This window comes from Diabrotica undecimpunctata, chromosome 3 (genome assembly GCF_040954645.1).
Source record: "Diabrotica undecimpunctata isolate CICGRU chromosome 3, icDiaUnde3, whole genome shotgun sequence".
NCBI classification, from domain to species: domain Eukaryota; kingdom Metazoa; phylum Arthropoda; class Insecta; order Coleoptera; family Chrysomelidae; genus Diabrotica; species Diabrotica undecimpunctata.
In genome coordinates this window covers 36,101,855-36,121,753 of record NC_092805.1, presented here as the reverse complement: position 1 = coordinate 36,121,753, position 19,899 = coordinate 36,101,855, and the positions used below count along the sequence as shown (strand labels likewise).

Genomic DNA, 19,899 nt, shown 5'->3' with positions numbered 1-19,899 from the left:
TACCATGTTGACGCCTATGAAAGATCGAGCAGTTCCGTATGGGTTTCGTATTATTAGCTGTGTTAGGAAAATTTGAACTCTAAGGTTGACATTCTGGAAATTTTAAATATAAGTGACGTCACTTTATATAAATTGTGACGTGCACGCATTTTTATATGAAAAATACTATATGTTCTATGTTTCCGTCTAAAATATGGCGTTCGCGTGCTGACAAACTTCAAAGGTGGCATCTGAGAGTGGGCATTCCGGTTAGGGGGAAGTGGGAAAGGAGTACGAACAGAGCTATTTATTAATTTATGCATCTACGGCTAATCAAATTTCGATGCCATTGATTTGCAAACTGTCTTTTTTTGTTTTTTTTTCACAATAAAATCTTTATTTTTAATATATTAAATTGTTAAATTTTTAATTTTAAAACTTAAAAGGTATGATATTTACACCTATTCAGAGTATTTATTTGTTTATTACATGTAAATAAAATTTTATAAATTTTAATTAAAAATAGGTTTGTTCCAACACTACGAAAAACCGTCACATAACTTTTTATTATACTGTTTTCCTGCCCAAAAATTTACGAAACATTTTAAAAAAAATTTCAAAATTTTTCAACCAAAAAATTTTATTTTCTCAGGACTTTTCATCAAACTTCTTAGATAATTTTCCAAATTATTTCATTGAACAATTGTCCTGTTCAAAAAAGTATTCAATGAAACTTTTTACTAAATTTTGAAATTTTCCATTTCGCCGAAACTTCCAAACTCCCATTTCATTCATAATATTTTAATAACAACAAAAAGCATTCCCGATTTATTTTTAACAGGAACTTTTAATGAACAGTCTATGTGAAAGTTTTTATGCTGTATGGATACTATTTAGTCATGTTTTAAAATAACAACTAGTACTAAAACAAAATTTTCACAATGAATAAAAAATATTGGTGAAATTATTACAATATACCTACAGTTGTTGTTTATGTAGTGTGTCATATCGTATGTGGTGTGTCTGAAAAAAGTTGTAATTAATGCTTTGTGTATTTTGATATGTGGTGTGTGTCTTTGCGGTCTGTAGTTAGGAATTTGTGTGTTGTATGTCGTATCAGTGTTTTAAATGTCAGGTGGTGTGTAGGTATGTTGAATGTCAGAACTGAAATGGTCCAGGTTGTGACCTGCGGATGGTGATTGTTGTATTGTGTAGGGATTTGGGTGCCAAGGAAACGGCGGTACCTTTAAATGCGAGGCATGTTTCAACTGGACGGAGTTTTAATTAGAAGAGGGCTGTTTTTTTGTTCTTACGTTCCACAAGTGAGGAATGTTTTTTAGTTCTTCTTATCTTTGCTCTTTTTCTCTATTTTTTCTATGAAGCCTTTGCAAATATACGTCTGTACGTCCCATATGGGTTTACATAGTCTTTTATATTTCGGTATAGATATTTTTTGTTGCCTGGTCTTTACACGTTTGTTCAATCTCAAACCTCCTCTGTAACTCCTTTTTGGCAGGATATCATTTCTATTTTTGCCACGTCCCTTGTGTATGGTAAAACCTTAATGCAGAGTTTGCAATGTTATGAGGATATATTTATATATTAAACTTAAAGCTAAGAATAATAGTATTACAAGAATTAATATTAAACTCAACAGTTTTTCGGGTTGAACCCCGTCGATTATCATTGCGCCGAGCTTTCGAAATCCTCTTTGATGTCCTCTTTAGGGCTTCCGAGGTCTCAGTCTCTCGAGCCCTCAGACACTACTGATCTCTAGTCAATACACTATTGCTACTGGGAACAGCGGACGGTTCATTTATATCGTCGATGGTGATTGGGTGGAGGTTGGTGCGAACATTTCTGTCGAAGAGATTTAGATTGACGGGCGAAGCGGACGATATTTTCTTTATGAGAGGTCTCTATGTTAAAGGTAATCGGATGCCGTCATCTCTTTTATTGAGACAACTTGGCTCCTTTTCAATTTCTGTGGCTTCTGGAACAATTCTTAGTTAATAGAAGCGGATGGGGGCTATGGTTCTGGAGTTTTTAAAATTAATTTTGTGTCCTGTATGAAGATGGTGTTGACCTAGAGCTGAATTGAGTCGGAATTGCGAACAGAAATGGAATGTTCATAAATAGTTTTTTGGATTCTACGATTTGTTTGGCCTATATAAGATCGGACAGTCTGCACAAGGAATATCATAAACTCCGTGTTGTTCATTTGGAATGTTGTCTTTGATTAATTCGACAAGATATGAAAGTTTTTGTTGGGGGGTAAATATTCTCTTTATTCCTCTTGATTTAAGAATTTTGTCGATTTTGTCAGTGACATCTTTGATGTAAGGAAGAAAAGCTTTCGTATGATGAGGGTCTGAGTATTTGGGTTGAGATTGAGTGGGAGATTGATGTCTGTGGATGCTCCTATTGATGTGATTTTCGCGGTAACCGTTTTGGATGAGGGTTTGTTATAAACTAGAAAGCTCAGCGAATCTACTTTCATCATCACAAAGGTGTATTGATCTGGAGATAAGAGTATTAACGACTGATGTAATTTGTGAAAGTGGATAATGAGAGTTAGCATGCATGTAACGATTGGTATGGCTGGGTTTTTGATAAACAGAGTGATGAAAACCTTGGAATTGGTTTTTCTTTATGATAACGTCGAGATACGCCGTCAGAAATGTACCTCCACCCAAACCACGACAGATCAGTGTAGTAGTATCTGAGAGCTCGAAAGACAGACCTCGGAAGCCCTGAAGAAAATATCAGAGAGGATATCGAAAGCTCGGCGCAGTGATAATAGACGCGGTTCAACCTGGAAGACTATTGAATTTAATATTAATTCTTGTAATAGTATTAATCTTCTTCTTCATTATTGGCCGCGCTTCTGAATAATTCTAATGAGCTGCAACCGAAGCACTCTCTCAAATTTCTTAGCCAGGATATTTTGCGTCGTCCTGGGTTTCTCTTCCCTTGTATCTTCCCTTGCATAATTAATCTAAGTAATACGTACTTCTCGCCCCTCATTATTCTCGCCCCTCATTATATGACCCAGATATTGAATCTTTCTAATTTTAACAGTTTTTATGACTTCACATTTATTTCTTCATTCTTTGTAACACCTCTATATTAGTTACTTTTTCAGTCCACGATATTGTGTGGATTCTCCTGTAACACCACATCTCAAAGGAGTTTAATTTTTTGATTTCAGACTGTTTTATTGTCCACGCATTATTAAGTATTAATCTTAGATTCTAATAAAGGTAGCTTAAGGCCTTTATTTTGGATGTGAGGAATTTGAAATCCGTCGTTAAAAAATGATTATGATCTAGAAGGTGAAGTGCGTATGTAGAATCTGTTTTTATACTATTGAAAACCCTTTTATGTTCTGCTATACATTTGTTAAAAGTTCTACCCGTTTGACCGATGTAAGTTTTTGGACAGTCGCCACATTTAAGCTTGTATACACCACTGTGTAAGTGCTTTTTATTATGGCTCTTGTTGTTTTTAATATATTAGCCTAAGTTTTTGATTGTTCTAAAAGCTGGTGTTATTCCTTTCTTTTTTATGTGTTTGGCTAATTTTTGTTGATATTTTCCCTGTATGTGTAATCGAGCAGAAGGTACTAAGTTTTTTCTCTGGTGGTAGAAATACTAATTTCAGGACTTTCTTGTGTAGTTTTAATTTAAAATTTTATTAATTACTTCTTCGTTGTACCCATTGTTTACTGCTATTTGCTTAATGATATGTAATTCTGTCTTAAAGTTGTATTTTGACATCGGAATTTCTGTTAATCTACATATGTAATATGCTATGATAGGCTGCCAATTTATGTTGTATATGATAAGATGATGAATCGTGTATAGTCGTGTCAGTATGGGTAGGTTTATAAAATGCGGAGAACCCATGTTTGTTTTAAAGTATGATAATTTTTAAATCTAAAAAAATATGGATTGATTTTGTTCGTTTTTATTCTAAATTCAATATGACTATGAAGTGAATTTATATAAGATAAAAATTGGTCAAGTTGCCTGTTAGTTCCTGTAAAACATACCAGTACGTCGTCTACGTATATCCACCAATATAAAAACTGTTTGAATACGGGATGTTTTGAAATCTTTGTCTCTAGATGATCCATAAAAATATCTGATAGCAATGAGCTTAGAGGATTACCCATTATAAGTCCTGCATTGTTATTTGTATATATTTGATTATTAAATTCACTGTAGTCCTGGTTTCTGCAAATTTCAAGAAGATGTAAAATTTTTTATGTAATAATTTGATTTGTAATATTATGGTCTAAAAGGTTTTTTACTAGAAAAAAAGTTTCTGTAAGAAGAATTACTAGGAAATAGATTTTTACATAATGTTATATTTTTATTAATTCTAATTTATTTATTATTTATTTATTAAATGTTCTATTTATAACACTCACAAATGGACCCTGTTCTGCAACAATGGATGTAACCCACAATTTGTTTACAAATGTAAAATACATGCCAACAAGTTTATTACGAGTGGTTTGACATAAAAGCAAAAATTGGTAGAAGCCGTATCTGGTACTTTAGCGACATCTTATACCAAAGTTCTAATCCACAATTCGTCAAACTAGTGATAATGCATAATCTACAACAACCAGGTTATCCACAGTGCGGTTTACATTGTTGTTGAAAAATATTCAATGGGTATATGTATCAACATAAACTACAATAATTCTTTTTCAAAACAGAACATGAATCAATTATTTTATTAGGACAATTGGCTATAGATGTCAGTAATCATTTGTTTTATAATATGCTGTAGTTTACTATTTACACAAATAAACTTAGCGGTTGATACCCTGGTGCTATAAAATGTAGTGGGTTACGCCGTTGTTGCTTATTGCTGCATTATACATTGGGGGAAATAACTAAGACAAATTAAGTTAATTGCGTTATACAATACATTGCGTTTTTATGCAATAAACGACAATTAGACCGAAATCATTAGACTGAAAGCAGTAAACCAAACTCATTGGACCGAAAAGCCCTTTACCGTAACCTCACTAGACCGAACAGCATTAGACCTACAGCATTTTCATCAGTTAAACAAATTAACATCGCAAGTTAACATCGAAAATGCAGGAAAGGGCAGAAAACCTTTACTTGGAAAAATAGAACTGCCTCCACTGTGGCCAAATGGTAGACAGCTTTCTGCTGAAAAAATAAAAGACCTGAAAGACATCTTGGATTTGGTACCTACAGATGCAAAAGTCTTTTATAATTTCTTAGATAAACGTCGGAAGTGAAAATTTCATAGACGATGTAGAAGGACATGGACAGATGCCAGATTTTACTATTGATGAAGAGCAATTTGACGTTGTATATGAATAATAAAAATAACTGTATCTACTTTTTCTCAATAAAAATGCTTTCTGATTATCTTTTGTATCAAATTGTATTATAAACTATTTTGACACAATTAACTATGATCACTTACTCAATTTTGCAACAATCATGTAACCCAGTTTTTATTGTTTTTTATTACCAAAAATTAAAGGTTATTGTTTTATTTCGATATTTTCCGTTTATATGTATTATTGTAAAAGACTAAAACATATTTAAAGAAAAAAATCTCAGCAAGGGAATTTTCTATGATAACGAAATACATAAAGCTAATTATCTCAGAACAACATGCCGGTGGCTTACACCATTGTTGCAGAACAGGGTCCAAATTTATTAAAGTCTTTATTACTAATTCATCTTAATTACACAATTTATTATAATTCGTGCGTTACAATTTAAAACGCGTCGCGAATCTTCAGAATTAACTGTTCCCTTACAACAGAATTCCTTCTTTAAATATAAAACTCCGTTAGTTTCGGAATCCCCTAGAGGACATGAATTGACTCGAATAACGGGAACTCAGGCTGGTTTTTTCGGAGAAGGGACTAGAGGTTTCTATCGGTCGGTAAACAAGTCTGCCAAAATGACTAGAACAAAAAATGCTATTAGTCATAATATATTTACAGTTTTATAGGTCATGATATTTATTATCGTAACAATAAAATGAAATGAATCTGAAGTTGTTAGGTAATTGAAAATGTATTTTATTAACTAGTTTTATTGTATTTTTTACGGTAAATTTAGGTGAAAATTTAGTGTGTTCTATAATAACGTCTAACAGTGGTTTTGAAAGTTTATATGACGGAGCTGTATAAAAAGAAACTACAGGTCTATACTGGGTGATCCGGTTTGTATAGTTTAATAAAAGATTATAATTTAGGAGGCTGTGGGTTCATGATATTGTGGTATTTCTAGTTCTATAGAACTTACTATTGATTTTGAATTTTCTAACGCTAGCTTAATTTGTTTTTGATACTTTTCTGTCGGATCTTTGTTTATCGTTTCAATATTTTGATTATTTAAAAATTATATTGCTTTGTTATTATACTCTATTTTATATATAGCGATAGTACTGTCACCTTTGTCTGCTTTTTGTAAACAGTATGTTATTTTGTATTGATTTATTATTTTAATTGAAATGGCTGTTTGATTCTCTTTGTACAGGACTTTTTAGTTTCACTACACACATCTGTAATAGATTTGCAATGATACTTTTTTCGATATTGTTGACAATTTTGTTTAATGCTGCTTTACATTCTACACCTAAATATTCTAAAGTTTCTGATTATTATGTTGAGGCAAGTTGTGTTTAAATCCCTTCTGTAAAAGTTGTATCTCGCTATTACTAAATTTGGTATCTGTTAATTTATAAATCTATTGAAAAAATTTATGGTTCAAAAAACTTTTTGTATAATGAACATTGGGTTTTTTACTATTGCAAATTAGTTATTTAGTTTTTTACACGGTGTATGAATTTTTTATCTCTTTATTATCTATTTTTAATTCTCAAGTTAGAATCTAGGATGTCAAATTTCTATAATATTTAATTTATAATTTAATTCTGAATGACATACCTTAAGATAAACAGCTAGGAGGGTACCTATCTCGTTTTTTGCATTGGTTTCTTCTGTCATCTTTCAGCCATCTGGTCTTGTCTGGTCAAGAGAAAATATAATTGTTCATTTATTAAACAAACTATAGACAATTTTCTACAACTGATCTAGGATCTGAAATCTGAGAGAGCAATGTGGAATGTTAAGTTCTACATTAAAGCTCTGGACATTGGATTAGATTATTCAAGAGTTTAATTTATTTAGATTTAATTCATTTTTATTTTAGGTTTACTAAAAAAAATTGGTTCACGATCTGACATTGTGGAATGTTAAGTTCATAAAGTTAAGTACACACAAGCTCTGGACATTTAATTAATCATTTAAAAGTTTAATTCATTTAGATTTAATTTATTTTTATTTTGAGTTAATATAAAAATAAAAACTATTAAAAATTATACTATTAAACTAATAAAAAAAAATGATTCACGCGTTCTGCCTCCTGTGAGGATTGAACTCACGACCCCTGGTTTACAAGACCAGTGCTCTGCCACTGAGCTAAAGAGGCTATAGATATTTTATTTGATGTTGGTTAATTTGAAGGTATATGAAAATATTAAATTGATATTTTAAATAAAAAACAAATATGACAAGTTATCTATAAATATTATAAAAAATTAAAACTTTTCAGTTAATAATAAAGTTTACCCGCTTTAGTTGGTTGCTGTAACATTATTTTTAAACAACATTTCCTCTTCATTTTTTGTTTGGCAGAGAAGAGAAGTGAGGTTATAATCTAAATTTGTTTATTTTATGCATATTTTATGATTATTGATAAATTTAAAAACAATTTAAGATACAATCTAAATAATAAATACGTTAGTTGTTAGACATTAAAATGGCAGACAGACTTACGCAGCTTCAAGACTGCATCAACAAAGTAAGAGAAAGTAAGTACTCTCATTTCAAAATTAACTTGGTTATTTTTTAGCAAGCTGAACATTTCTGTAACAGTATTGGAATATTGCAACAGTTTGCTTCTCCTAGTAAATTTCCAAACTTTGATAGAAGTGGATCCCAGACTCCTCAACAGCAACAGAATCAAGAGGATTATGTACAATTGTTTACTACTTTAATTGCTCGTTGTGCAAAAGACATTGATACACTAATAGAATCTTTACCTAGTGAAGAAAGTTCCACAGAATTGCAGGTAGTTAACTAAAACCTACTAGGATATACTAGACAGATTTATATATTGTTGCTTTGGTGTATACAATCTGTAGAATATATTGTGTTAAATGGTGTGATACACACTCTATATAGATGTAAGTGCCACAATTTAGAAAGAGGAAATACTCAATTTATTTGTATGTTAAGTGTCAAGTAAAAAGCAATGGACATCAATTTCTGAAAATATTCTCTCTAAATAAATACTAGTTGCTGGGCTTGATAAAACTTCTTTCTTCTTCTTCTGGTGCACTCCATTACTGGATGTTTGCGATCACTATATCAAAATGTTATCTATTCTGTGACAGTCTTTGTAATTGTTGAACACTCATGCCCATCCAAGTTCTGATATTGCAAAGCCATGACATTATAACTCTTTATTTATAGTATTTAATACTGTTCGCTTCGTAACTTATTGTGTCCATGATATTCTGAGCATTCTGCAATACAGCCACATATCAAATGTAATATCCTCATTTTTTAACTGTTGAAACTTTTTTGTAAATGTTGAGAAATGCAAAATCTTTTCTGACTTATGTAATATCTTTTTCTGATCCTCCTTATTTTAAATTTTAGTTACAAAGTTTGAGGATTTTAGAACAGGAAAACCAAGAGGCTGCTGAAAGATTAGAAGCGGTAGTTAAAAATGGTCAAGAATTACTAGAAAAAATTCAAGCTGCTCTTAGTGATATTGCCCAAGCACAACTTGACATGCAACATTTGACAAAAACAATAGCACAAATTGAGAATAAGGAATTATAGTGGGATAAGATTTTTTACTTAAGCTATGAATAATTTTATATTATTGTAATGTAAGTTTTAATACATTTTTTCACCATGCTTGGTTTTTATTTACTTTTGACAATGCTGAGGAGCAAAACACACAGCTATTATAGAACTATTTCTTTTAGCTATGTTTTGTTTATAAAAGCTTGAGCATTAGAATTGAAATCCATAAGGAACTGAATTCTTGTAGTTGGCTCTATACCGTGAATCACAAAAATTTTTATTCAAAAAAATTCCTTTATAAAAGGTATATTAATATAAAAACCATATCGAGCTACATCACACAATGTTTTTGGAATAACTATGTTTGCAGCTGTATTTTTTGTGAAGGGCAGCAATGACGGTACAAATTGTTTCACAGCACAAAAATTTACTACAGAACAGAAACATGAACATTGTTAGAAAAGAATGCCTGTTTTAGATATCTGATATTCAAAAGTCTAAAAAATGTAGAGGATGTTTGAACCACGTATTGTAAATCCCATGCTGTTTTGATGTATCCTAATTTGCCTATTAAGGTATTAGCCACTTGGAAGAAAATATAACTGAGGATCAGACGCTTGCTAATTTGAACAGTGTACAGGTTTTTTATAAACTCCGCACATAAACATAAGAAGTGCCCATGGTACTAAACAAGAAAGGACACTTATTAACATGGGATCTCAGAGAATATATATTTTATGGCATACTGAGCAAGAAATGGATTTTTCTGCTAAGAGGATGGAAAATATTGTACATTATGATTTGGCAGTAGAAGCACTTTTGAACTACATAAATTGTATGAGATAACTGCAAGTGAAGGAGCCTACTCTTGTTCATTTGATGCCTGAGATCAACCAAAAATTGGTGCAGATGTCTCTCCTGTTTATGATGACCCTTAGGTTGAGGAACTCAGTGATATGAATATTTCGCTCATCGATGTCAGATAGATAACATCGATTTAGATTTTGTTTTGGAGCTGATGTAGGCAAATTGTATGAAGGGAGGAAATATCAGTTACATGTGTGGTTTTGTAGCAGTTGAAACTTTGTTAGGTTGGATCCTTATGGGCAAGGTCAATTGAGATTTTGTTTGGAGCTGATGTTGTAGGCAAATTGTACGCAGGGAGGAAATATCAGTTACAGTGTGGTTTATGTAGCAGTTGAAACTTTGTTAGGTTGGATTCTTATGGGCAAGGTGGTGGAACTAATTTCAGTAGGTACAACTGTGGTTTTATTTTCGTTGTTTGTCTATAATTCTTCTGAAGCGAAACTCTGGGAACTTTGTTATTGGGATAATGAACCCCGTAGAACAATTACAAGATGTGGCGGCCAAAGAGGCTAAGAATTTTTTTCTATGTAGGTATGAAGGATATGTTACCTTGGTTGAACAAGCATCCTTTAATTTCAGATAATTTAGTTGTTTGAAAAAGGTTAGATAATACTTTTAAATAAGTTAAAAAGTACAATTTGTTTGAATTGTATAACTTAATATTCAATGAGTGAGTGATTGAAGTGATTGAATAAGGGTGTGATTGAAATAGCGAATAATTCTGAAAAAAATAATTGTGTGCATTATTTGCCCTCACAGACTCCTTATTAAAAATAATAGTGGAACCACAAAAATTAGGACAGTGTTTGACGCATCATCTCATAAACAGAGTTGTCCTTCTTTGAAACAGTGTTTGGAGGTAGGGCCTACCTAATCTTATTAACTTACTCCTGTTTTATTGCGATTCAGATAACAAAAGATAGGAGTTGTGTTGGATATTCGAATGGTTTTTTTTCCTACAGAAACTACTCTCTCAATACTGTTGCTACAGAGACTTTAAAAAAAGTGCCAGGGATGGGATGCTCCAGTGGAAAATTATATGGCTGAGGAATTTTCTAAATGGGTTACTAATCTTCTGACCTCTTCGAATATTCAGATTCCGGACTGGACCCATGGAAGCTGATGTTTACAGCTTACACACATTTTCAGATCCAAGTATTTTCAATGATGATGCCTGTTTTTCTTATAGCAGCCAATTGTCAAAAGACAATTTTCTCAGTATATTGTGTCTTATTTTTGAAGTGATTCCACTACTGTTCTTTCTTGGATTCAACGTAAGGATGACAATTCTTCTCTGTCACAGGTTGGCATGTGTTTTGGCTCCTAACTTTTGTAATTGAACTCCTAACCGTTGTGCGCTTAATTTTTTCTTTCCAGTTATGTATATTCATCTTTTAATGTTATCCCTGACCTGATCCTCCCATCTGCACTTTGGTCTTCCTCTAGGTCTCGAAGTCATTGGTTTCCATATTCAAATTTTCTTTATTAATTCTCATTCCCTTCTTCTTTGCACGCCTTTGTCGAATCAGCCTCAATTTTTTTGCAGGTAGCGTCTGTGAAAGTCCACGACTCCACTTCGTACAACATTATAGGAAAGATATATCGTAGCAACCTGATTTTTATGGGCACTGAAAAAACAAGGCAGTTGGATAGGTTAGCCATTTTTTGGAAATACAGATCTTGCTTTCTCAATCCTACATTTTATTTCTAGGGAATGGTCCCAATTTTCATTGACGTTCGTACCAAGGTAGGTGTATGTTTTTACTCTTTCTATTGGTCGACCATTCACACTGATTCTTTCAATTTGCTGTTCCTTCTTAGAGATCATCATACATTTTGTTTTCTTAATGTTCAGTGAAAGTCCATATCTCTAACTCACTTCTGTGATTCTATTCATTAACTCCTGGAGGGCTTCATAACTGTCAGCGAATATCACCGTGTCATCCGCGTATCGTGATAAACCTAACTATTATCTCTAAATATTTGAATCTTTCTATTTTCTAGAACATATGTTTTATGTTGATATATATGCTACTCTTATTTCTAGAGACCAGCATACACCTCCTTTATTTCCAGCCCTCTAGATTTGGCCTCCTTTATGAGTTATCAAAGCTTGTTCTAAACTTTTTTTGTTTTCTTGTAGCTATTTCAGTTCGTCGGCATATACCTATAATTTGTGTGGAACTCCTAGAGATTTATTTGTCTAGTCCTATATTCTTAATTATACTCGTTGAAAAGTGTCGTAAACATCTCCTTGTCTTACACCGTTCTATGTTGATGTTATCTTCAGTTTTACCATTATCTATTCCACTATCCACTGTGTTTTACCATCCTCTACAGGGTTGTCCACTGCCATTTTTGTTGGGCTAATTATTTTTCCCGGTATATTCATGTCTTTTATTTCTACTAACAGTTGTGCCTATTTAGAGAGTCAAAGACCTGTTATACATCTAAAAAAAAGTGGTGTTGAGATATGTCATATTGACTGAGTTATTAGGTGTATGACATCTATGACCGATCTTCAATTTCTAAAGCCCTGCTATGGTATTGACCTAGTGTTTTTTCTATGTAGGTCTCAAACTCGTTTTTTAACATCGTCGACAAGGTTTTATATGTGAGATTCAGTAGCATAATTCCTGTGTAATTGTTGGTAGTTGGTTTTCTTTGGGTCTCCTTTTTATAGTTACTTATTATTTGTTCTTTTCTCCAATCCATAGGCATAAAATCTTTCTTCCAAATATGTTATAGCTCATACATCCACCGCATTAATTGCTCTCCTCCACTTCTAAATAATTTATTATTGATTTGTGGCCCTGCTACTTTCCCTGTTTTTAACTGATCCGCTACTTCAGTAAATTCGTTGTAATCCGGGTTACCTATCTTTCATCCTGTATGTCTAGTTCGCTGTGGCGAATAACATACAGGTATAACTAGTGTAATGATATATCCAGTTTTCCTTGCTGATTTTTGTCATTACAGCGTTTTTTATGTTCTTCCAGTTGCGTTATATGTCCTCCTTCTCAAAAGGTTCTATTTTTCTTATTAATTAAATCTTCTGGATTCTCACTATTTCTCAAGAAATATCTGTATATAATCGTTAGATAAATATATGTATAATCTGTCACATACCATGCGCTTTTGCTGCCTCCCTGTGTGAAGGTTATACGGACCCTAAATAATGAAACTTTGAAAAAAGTAGGCAAAGTTACATCTTTGATTTAGGATAGTCTAAATACGGAATGGGTTCACTCAAAAATTAGATGTCTAATAGAAAAGGTGGAGAGCGATCTTCAACTGCTCCAGAAACATTTTTTATAATATGCATTTGAACATTGATATAAAGATGCTTGTTGTCATGCGGGCAAACGTGATTTCCTAGATTTACAGAGGATAGGCACCAACAAAACTTACTTGTACGTTTCTCTAGTCACAGGGTACATAAATAAAAAAAAACATTTACATACTTTTTTTATTTCATCTCCGTTTTCAATTTTTTTTTTAATTAAAAACAATATTAACAATAAGTATACTACTATGTACAATGCATATTTACACACAAATAAAAAAATATATAGTAATAGTTTCACAAATCTCCGCTCAATATATCATACACTCTTAACGTTACAATTATTCTAACAATTTAAAAATTCCACTTCAAAATTACCTACTTTATATATTATTCACATAATAATGAAAACATTTTTTTCTCAATAAACATCATCTTGATCAGTTTCACAAAGCCCGGTTATTTTGATAATTAGCTAATGGACCGTTAACTTAATATTTATTCCATATATAAAATGTCACTATAGAAATAAATTATTGCGGTATTTTGGAGCCAAATTATTTTATTAATATATTTGATCGGTTTTGGTCAAAATTTTCGCAAACGCTTTCCAAATTCATCTACTAATTTGGATTATTTCTATGACGGATCACGTTGATTCCCATAGCCGGAAAGCACTTGCGTACCCTTCTGGCCGCCATAAAGTGGGAGCAAAGGAGATCACCCTTAGTTTGCTTGTACATTTAGAGGATTGAAGTTTGCCGTTGTCAAGTGACCATTTTTTATTTCTATCGCTAAGAGCTACTAGGAAAAAAAATATGAAAGGAAGTGCTTTCTGCGAATGAGAAAGACTTCTCGGATTCTGAATAGTCAAGCTCTGAAGAGAATCCAGAAACACGTAAGAAAAAGCAGGATCACTTAGAGCCCAGAAAAGAAATATGGACTTTTTCTCAAGAATAATGTCAAATATTTCTACAAAAAGAATTGTGTTTCCGGAGAATTTGACAAATTATCTCAAACAACAATATCAGCAAATATAATTATTGACGAAGTCAAAAGAAATATTTATTCAGCAAAGTATGAATTACAATTGGTGGGATAGTGACATATGAATTTTAAACTAAATATGACAGGTCAGTGTTTTCTTGGTTCGACGTACTAAGACTATTAAATAAATTAAATAATTAATAAGTTTCCATACAGAGTGATTAATTCTGGTATTCAAGTGTTCTTTTATGATTTTTATGCAAAAACTCCCTACAAATAATGCATACTAACTAGAGATTTGATTAGATTATAAGAGAAACATGATGAACAACAAGACAGAAATCAAACATCAAGAGCACGTTTTCAACGCTGGTTCGCTCGGAAATGAAACAATTTATAAGTTGTATTATCTGGATAAACCTGGATCAGTTGCTTTCGGTTTTATCCTATAGGTCAACAAACAATTTCTATCACACATTTTTATATATAAAAATATTTCTTTGCTATTGATAAAAACCGGGCATTTACAAACAAGGAAAACGTTCATGACTGTGGTATATTGTACACAGTACACATTTTGTTATAAAACTACACTCTGCCATAACAATATCGCCCATAAAGATGGCAACAGTCTAACAAAATCGATACCGATGGATTCAAATCATCGTTATATAAACTAAAAACCAAAAAAAGGACAAAATAATTAAAGATATAAAAAAAGAAATCAAGATATCATCAGTAAAAATAACAGAAATGTTTATTGATTTTACTTCTATCGAATATGACGTAAGCAATGGAATGTCGACCACCGGCAACTATAATAATTTACACAAGAGCATGTAGAAAACATGTAGACTATTTACAAAATCTCATGAACCTGACTCACTCACTTGAATCTGACATTACTGAAAACATTTGATTGGTCTGCAGTCTGTTTTTACAGTAAGACAGAGTCGAACGAAAGTGGTATATAGCCAAGGGGAGTAAAATTATTTTTAAAATTTATTTAATTATGACACGGGACAAAGATTTGGGACATTGCACAACTCCTTTATCTCTAATAGAGCAAGTATTACAACCAACTGGTGTCTCAGAAAGTACGGTAAAGAGAGTAATTAAGGTGACAAAAACCATGAACTTCAAACTTTGGTTCAACTAAAACCAGCATTTGCAAGCCAGGCAACTCTGAGATAGCGCGTTTTTGTTAAACACTTTAGAACTGCACTTTATTTTCAAACGAGAATAATCATATTCTAAATGTTTATTTACACTGCCAAATTACCTCTGACTAAAACATCGCTAGCCTTTTTGATTTCACTTTTCTCTCTCAATCCTATTCTATTTGCCCTTAACGAAAACTGTTCCTACTACTGTAACATTTTTTATCCCTTAAGTATAACATAAAAATTGCATAAGGTTTTTTATTTAACACTTTGAAATTGCGCTTTAGATTTTCGAAGGAGAATAAACATAATCAAATTGTTCAATTTACATTGGCAAATGCCGCTATCGAGATTAAGTAACATCCTTTTTCAATCGCAAGTCAATCTCAAGAGTTTCTTTCTCCCTCATATGAATTTAAAATAATGATCTAAGTTTTACAACCAGAAAAGATGAGAAACAATCCAAGGTAGAGCATTTTTACGTCTCAGATAAACAGACGCCAGATTTCCCGATTACGATCCAAGCTTAAGAGAATTCGCATTCGCATTCTCAAGAGAACATTTTTCTTCACTTCCAAGTTCTGGCAGCGCCGGGCTCTGAGCTCGATAACATGTACTTCCAAGTACACCTAAATTGGTGTGGTTAGTAGAAAATACTAAAGGCGTGTTAGAGCAAAGATTTGAATAGTGACAAGATGTTAAAGATCCATAAGCTGTGTATTAAATAAACGTAAGTTTTGTGAACCTGTAAATTACATGTTCATTTTTTTTTTCAACAAAATATATAGCTGAAGAAAATGACATGTCCATGTATATCGAATCAGTTATAATTATGTACAGAAAGTACAAGCATGATTTAATATATAAACGTAAAGGTACGACAAAAATCACCTCAAATATACAATGAACTGAGTTTGCTTCAAAATTTCTTACGGCATAAAATAAATACAGTTCTTGTTGCTCCAGTGGAACTTATAGAGAGTTCACTTCAAAATGTACAATATTTAGCATGTAGATAAGTATATATTTCATCATAGATCAAGAACTCACAACTCAAAAAAGAAAATATTGAAATATAATTATAATAATTGTTTATTTATGTACAGCTTGTTTCAAATTCAGTGGCGAGTAACTACAAACAGCTATGCAGTGGTGTTGTAATACAATTTGAGAAGAATCCACCATAGCATCCAAACCCTATTGAAATGATTTGGGCGCATATAAAAATGGAATTGCAAAACAAAACGTAAATTTAAAATTATTTAGTTTTATGACCTAATCTAATTTAAAGTCAAATCTGTATGTTTTGAATTGCATAAAAGGTTAATTTTATGTTAGGAGCTGTAAAAGTCTTGGTGGAACACGAATTTGCCAATGTTACTGTAGATAACTGAAAGAAAGTGTGTGAACATGTTGTCAAGGTCCAAAATAAGTAGTTGAAAAATAAACGTGGCATAGATTTAATTACTAAACAGTTAAGGATTGATTTAAATGATTCCAGCGACGAAGTGGACCTGATTATGAAAGTGAATAACAGAATATAACATTATGACATGATGTACTCACAAATCTTTTCTTTATCTACTATCCATAAGTTATTTTAATTATAATACTATAAATAATACCTGTTTTCAAGTTAAAACAATCTTTATCAATGAATAATAATATTGTAATACGTGTTGTTTCAAATATACTAAAATATTGATAAATATTTTAGTATATTTGAATATTATATATTATTTTTTAATATATTTTGTACCTATCTTCAACCATTTGACCTCTGGTAAAAGTATTTTTTGGAACGCTATTGCTTTGTTTAGTTAGGAATTACTGTTCTGAGAAATTCTCGCCGCTGTTTTTGAAAATAGCTATAAGTAATAAAGTCATATAAGTCATGACTAGGTTGGTAATCTTGTCAATAAATTTATTTGAATGCTTTCCACTAAAGGGATGAAAAGGGACGGAAACTCTTTCTCATTGATCTTTTTTCCTGAATATTGACCTTGGCGAAACCAATTAGCCATTTTTGGATGTTTTTTAATTAAACCTGCCATTTATCTCGAAAAATATTGATTTTAGAGAAACATTTTGTGTGTAAAATATGAACTAAAATAAAACTTCCAACAAAATAGATATGCTGAACAATTCAAATGTCACCCTGATGCGAATACAATGACGTGCAAAAAAAAGGAATCAAAACAAGACTTTTTTAATTGTTTATAACTATACTCCAGATATAAATATTGAGACACTGAAAACTTTTGTTTTCAACATCTTCACCAAATGTATTACAATTTTTTTTTCACTACAGTTGTTTCGGTACAGTGCCTTTCTCAAATGATGCATTTTTACTATGCCTATTCTTTATGTTGGTAACTAAATAAGTTGAGGAGAGGAGAGCCGTTTGTCAGAATTATATCATTTATTTTTCATTTATTAATTTCCATATATTCTAATAAAGATAGTTTAAGGCCTTTAATTTGAATGTGAAGAATTTGAAATTGGTAGTTAAAAGAATGATTATGATCTAGAAGGTGAAGGCGTACGTACAATTTGTTGCTCTGATATTGAAAGCCCTTTTGTGTTCTACTATACGTTTGTTAAAGATTCTACCAGCTTGACCAGATATAATTCTCAATGACCAACTCGAGACAAACGGCTCTTCCCTCCTCAGAATATTGAGTTAAAGACTATAAAGTGTAAGCGCATAGTAAAAATACATTATTTGAGAAAGGGACTCTGCCGAAACAGGTGAAGTGAAAATAAAGTGTTAATAAATTTTGTAGTAATGTTGAAAACAAAAGTTTTCAGCGGTTTATTCTTAGATAAACTGAACACGATCAAGTAACGGTGGAATCCATCACTCAATTATTTATCTTTATGACCTAACCAAATTTTTTGCAAAAATGGCAATTATTTTAGAAAATCTGAAACGTTGTTTAGGTAATTTTTATTTTTGCATAATATTTATAACTTTAAACGACCCATTTCCCATGTTTTTATGAAAATTTATAGAGGATACAAACACATTAATTTGCAAAATTCTAACTAGTTTGTAAAAAAAAAAATATGGAAAAAAATTATAAATTGATTTCTGCTCTCTCTAGCATCGACCTTTGTGAATAAAAAATCGATTCTGTTAAAACTAGATAAAATTAGCTATAAAAAATATTTTAATGAAGTGTCTAGCGAATTTCTCGCTAAATTTACAGGTAAACAAACTTTTTAAAATAAATACCATTTTTTGCAAACATGCAGATACAGCGTTGCACAGATTACATTAAATCATAAAAAGTTACAAAAAAATATCAATATTAGTTATATGGTGAAGTTATGAAAAACTATTTTTTTTAAACCATTCACTTTAGCACGCCATTATATTCTAACCACGGACAAGATTTAAAATTTTACAAAAAATGTAATTTCTATTTCATGGTTTATACACATTTTTTTTCCTAAAACAATAGTTTTCAATAAAAATTACAAAATATTTGGAAACACCTATAAAATGGAACATACACAAAAAAATTCTTGACAAACTACCCCTTCCTTACTATCTCAGGCATCGATGACATTTAGCAATAAAACCATAGAAACTATTTTTTTTTCAAATCCTCAGTTCTTGGGCTATCAGTTGTTTCATAATGAAAATGTTAAAAGGCTTACTAAATTCATAGTACTTTTTTAAAAACCAAATTTTTTAAAAATCTTTCTGGATGGATATTTGTATCTATCACAATATCAATGTCTGTCTTATGAACTCAAAATTATGACTAGGATTGGTGAACATGAGAGACTTGTTCATAAAATAAGGTTACCAAGTCGAATAAACCTGATAAGAGAGGTCCAGAACACTGACTTAGTTTCTCTTCTCTAAGTCAATCACTTCGAGCCGGTTATGACTCTCAGTCCTGACTCAAAATCCGTTTGTGATGGAGGTCGTGCTCATCGCTCCAGTCAGTGTAGATTACGTTCAGTAGTTCGTTTATTTTTGTATCAAGGGCACTAATTGTTAGTTACGTGAAGTGCATGGAACACTAAAAATACAATTTAGTAAAAAACAAGCTTAAATATTAGTGGGTGACGTTTTTCCAGTTACATCAAATGTTCCCAGGCGGTAGTGTGGATGCAATTGACAAAATGTTCACAGAACAAATACAAGATCATAATGTGTATGCAAAATGAGCCCAGAAAATGTTCACTGAAGATCACAATCGTGTTGAGGTAGTCTATAAAATCCTTGAACAATACGCATAAAATGGATACGAATTTCATTAGTCAGGGTATACTATACTTAGCCTGAACATTAAAATGTAAGAAGGAGTAAATAATGGTCCAATGGAAGTATCCATATAACTCTTCAATTTATGACTCATAATTAATGCCATGTATGTCGTATATATTATATTTGAAATTTCCACGGGAGTTATATGTGCTTTCTGTAGTTTTCCGGGTTTGACTCCGCGTTGAATAATTTTGAAGTTAACTAACAGTTAACTTCAAGCATCAGCGAGAAGCGCTACTACCTGACTTGTAAATGGCAATTGCGACCTTGCCAAAACGTCGTCAAAATAATGATTTTTATCAAAACCAAAATTATTCAACGTGGAGTCAAATCCGGAAAACTACAGAAAGCATATATATATATATATATATATATATATATATATATATATATATATATATATATATATATATATATATATATATATATATATATATATGTA

General features: G+C 31.6%; 1 protein-coding gene and 1 non-coding gene across 2 annotated transcripts; one reads left to right on the top strand and one right to left on the bottom strand.

The window, feature by feature from the left end:
• Window positions 1-7,409: 7,409 nt before the first annotated feature.
• TRNAT-UGU (transfer RNA threonine (anticodon UGU)) lies at window positions 7,410-7,481 on the bottom strand. The gene has a single exon. It is a non-coding gene; the product is annotated as a tRNA-Thr (tRNA).
• Window positions 7,482-7,671: 190 nt separating this feature from the next.
• Window positions 7,672-8,980, top strand: MED21 (mediator complex subunit 21). Its single transcript, XM_072524301.1, has 3 exons — window positions 7,672-7,853; window positions 7,905-8,123; window positions 8,717-8,980. The coding sequence occupies exons 1-3, from the start codon at window positions 7,812-7,814 to the stop codon at window positions 8,900-8,902; spliced, it is 447 nt and encodes a 148-aa protein (XP_072380402.1). The 5' UTR covers window positions 7,672-7,811; the 3' UTR covers window positions 8,903-8,980.
• Window positions 8,981-19,899: the final 10,919 nt, after the last annotated feature.

Bases quoted from the DNA above. Each gene is read 5' to 3' on its own strand.
- MED21 (XM_072524301.1), top strand. From the start codon at position 7,812: ATGGCAGACAGACTTACGCAGCTTCAAGACTGCATCAACAAA. The intron at 7,854-7,904 runs GTAAGAGAAAGT...GTTATTTTTTAG, and splicing joins TTCAAGACTGCATCAACAAA to CAAGCTGAACATTTCTGTAA. The intron at 8,124-8,716 runs GTAGTTAACTAA...TTTAAATTTTAG, and splicing joins AAAGTTCCACAGAATTGCAG to TTACAAAGTTTGAGGATTTT.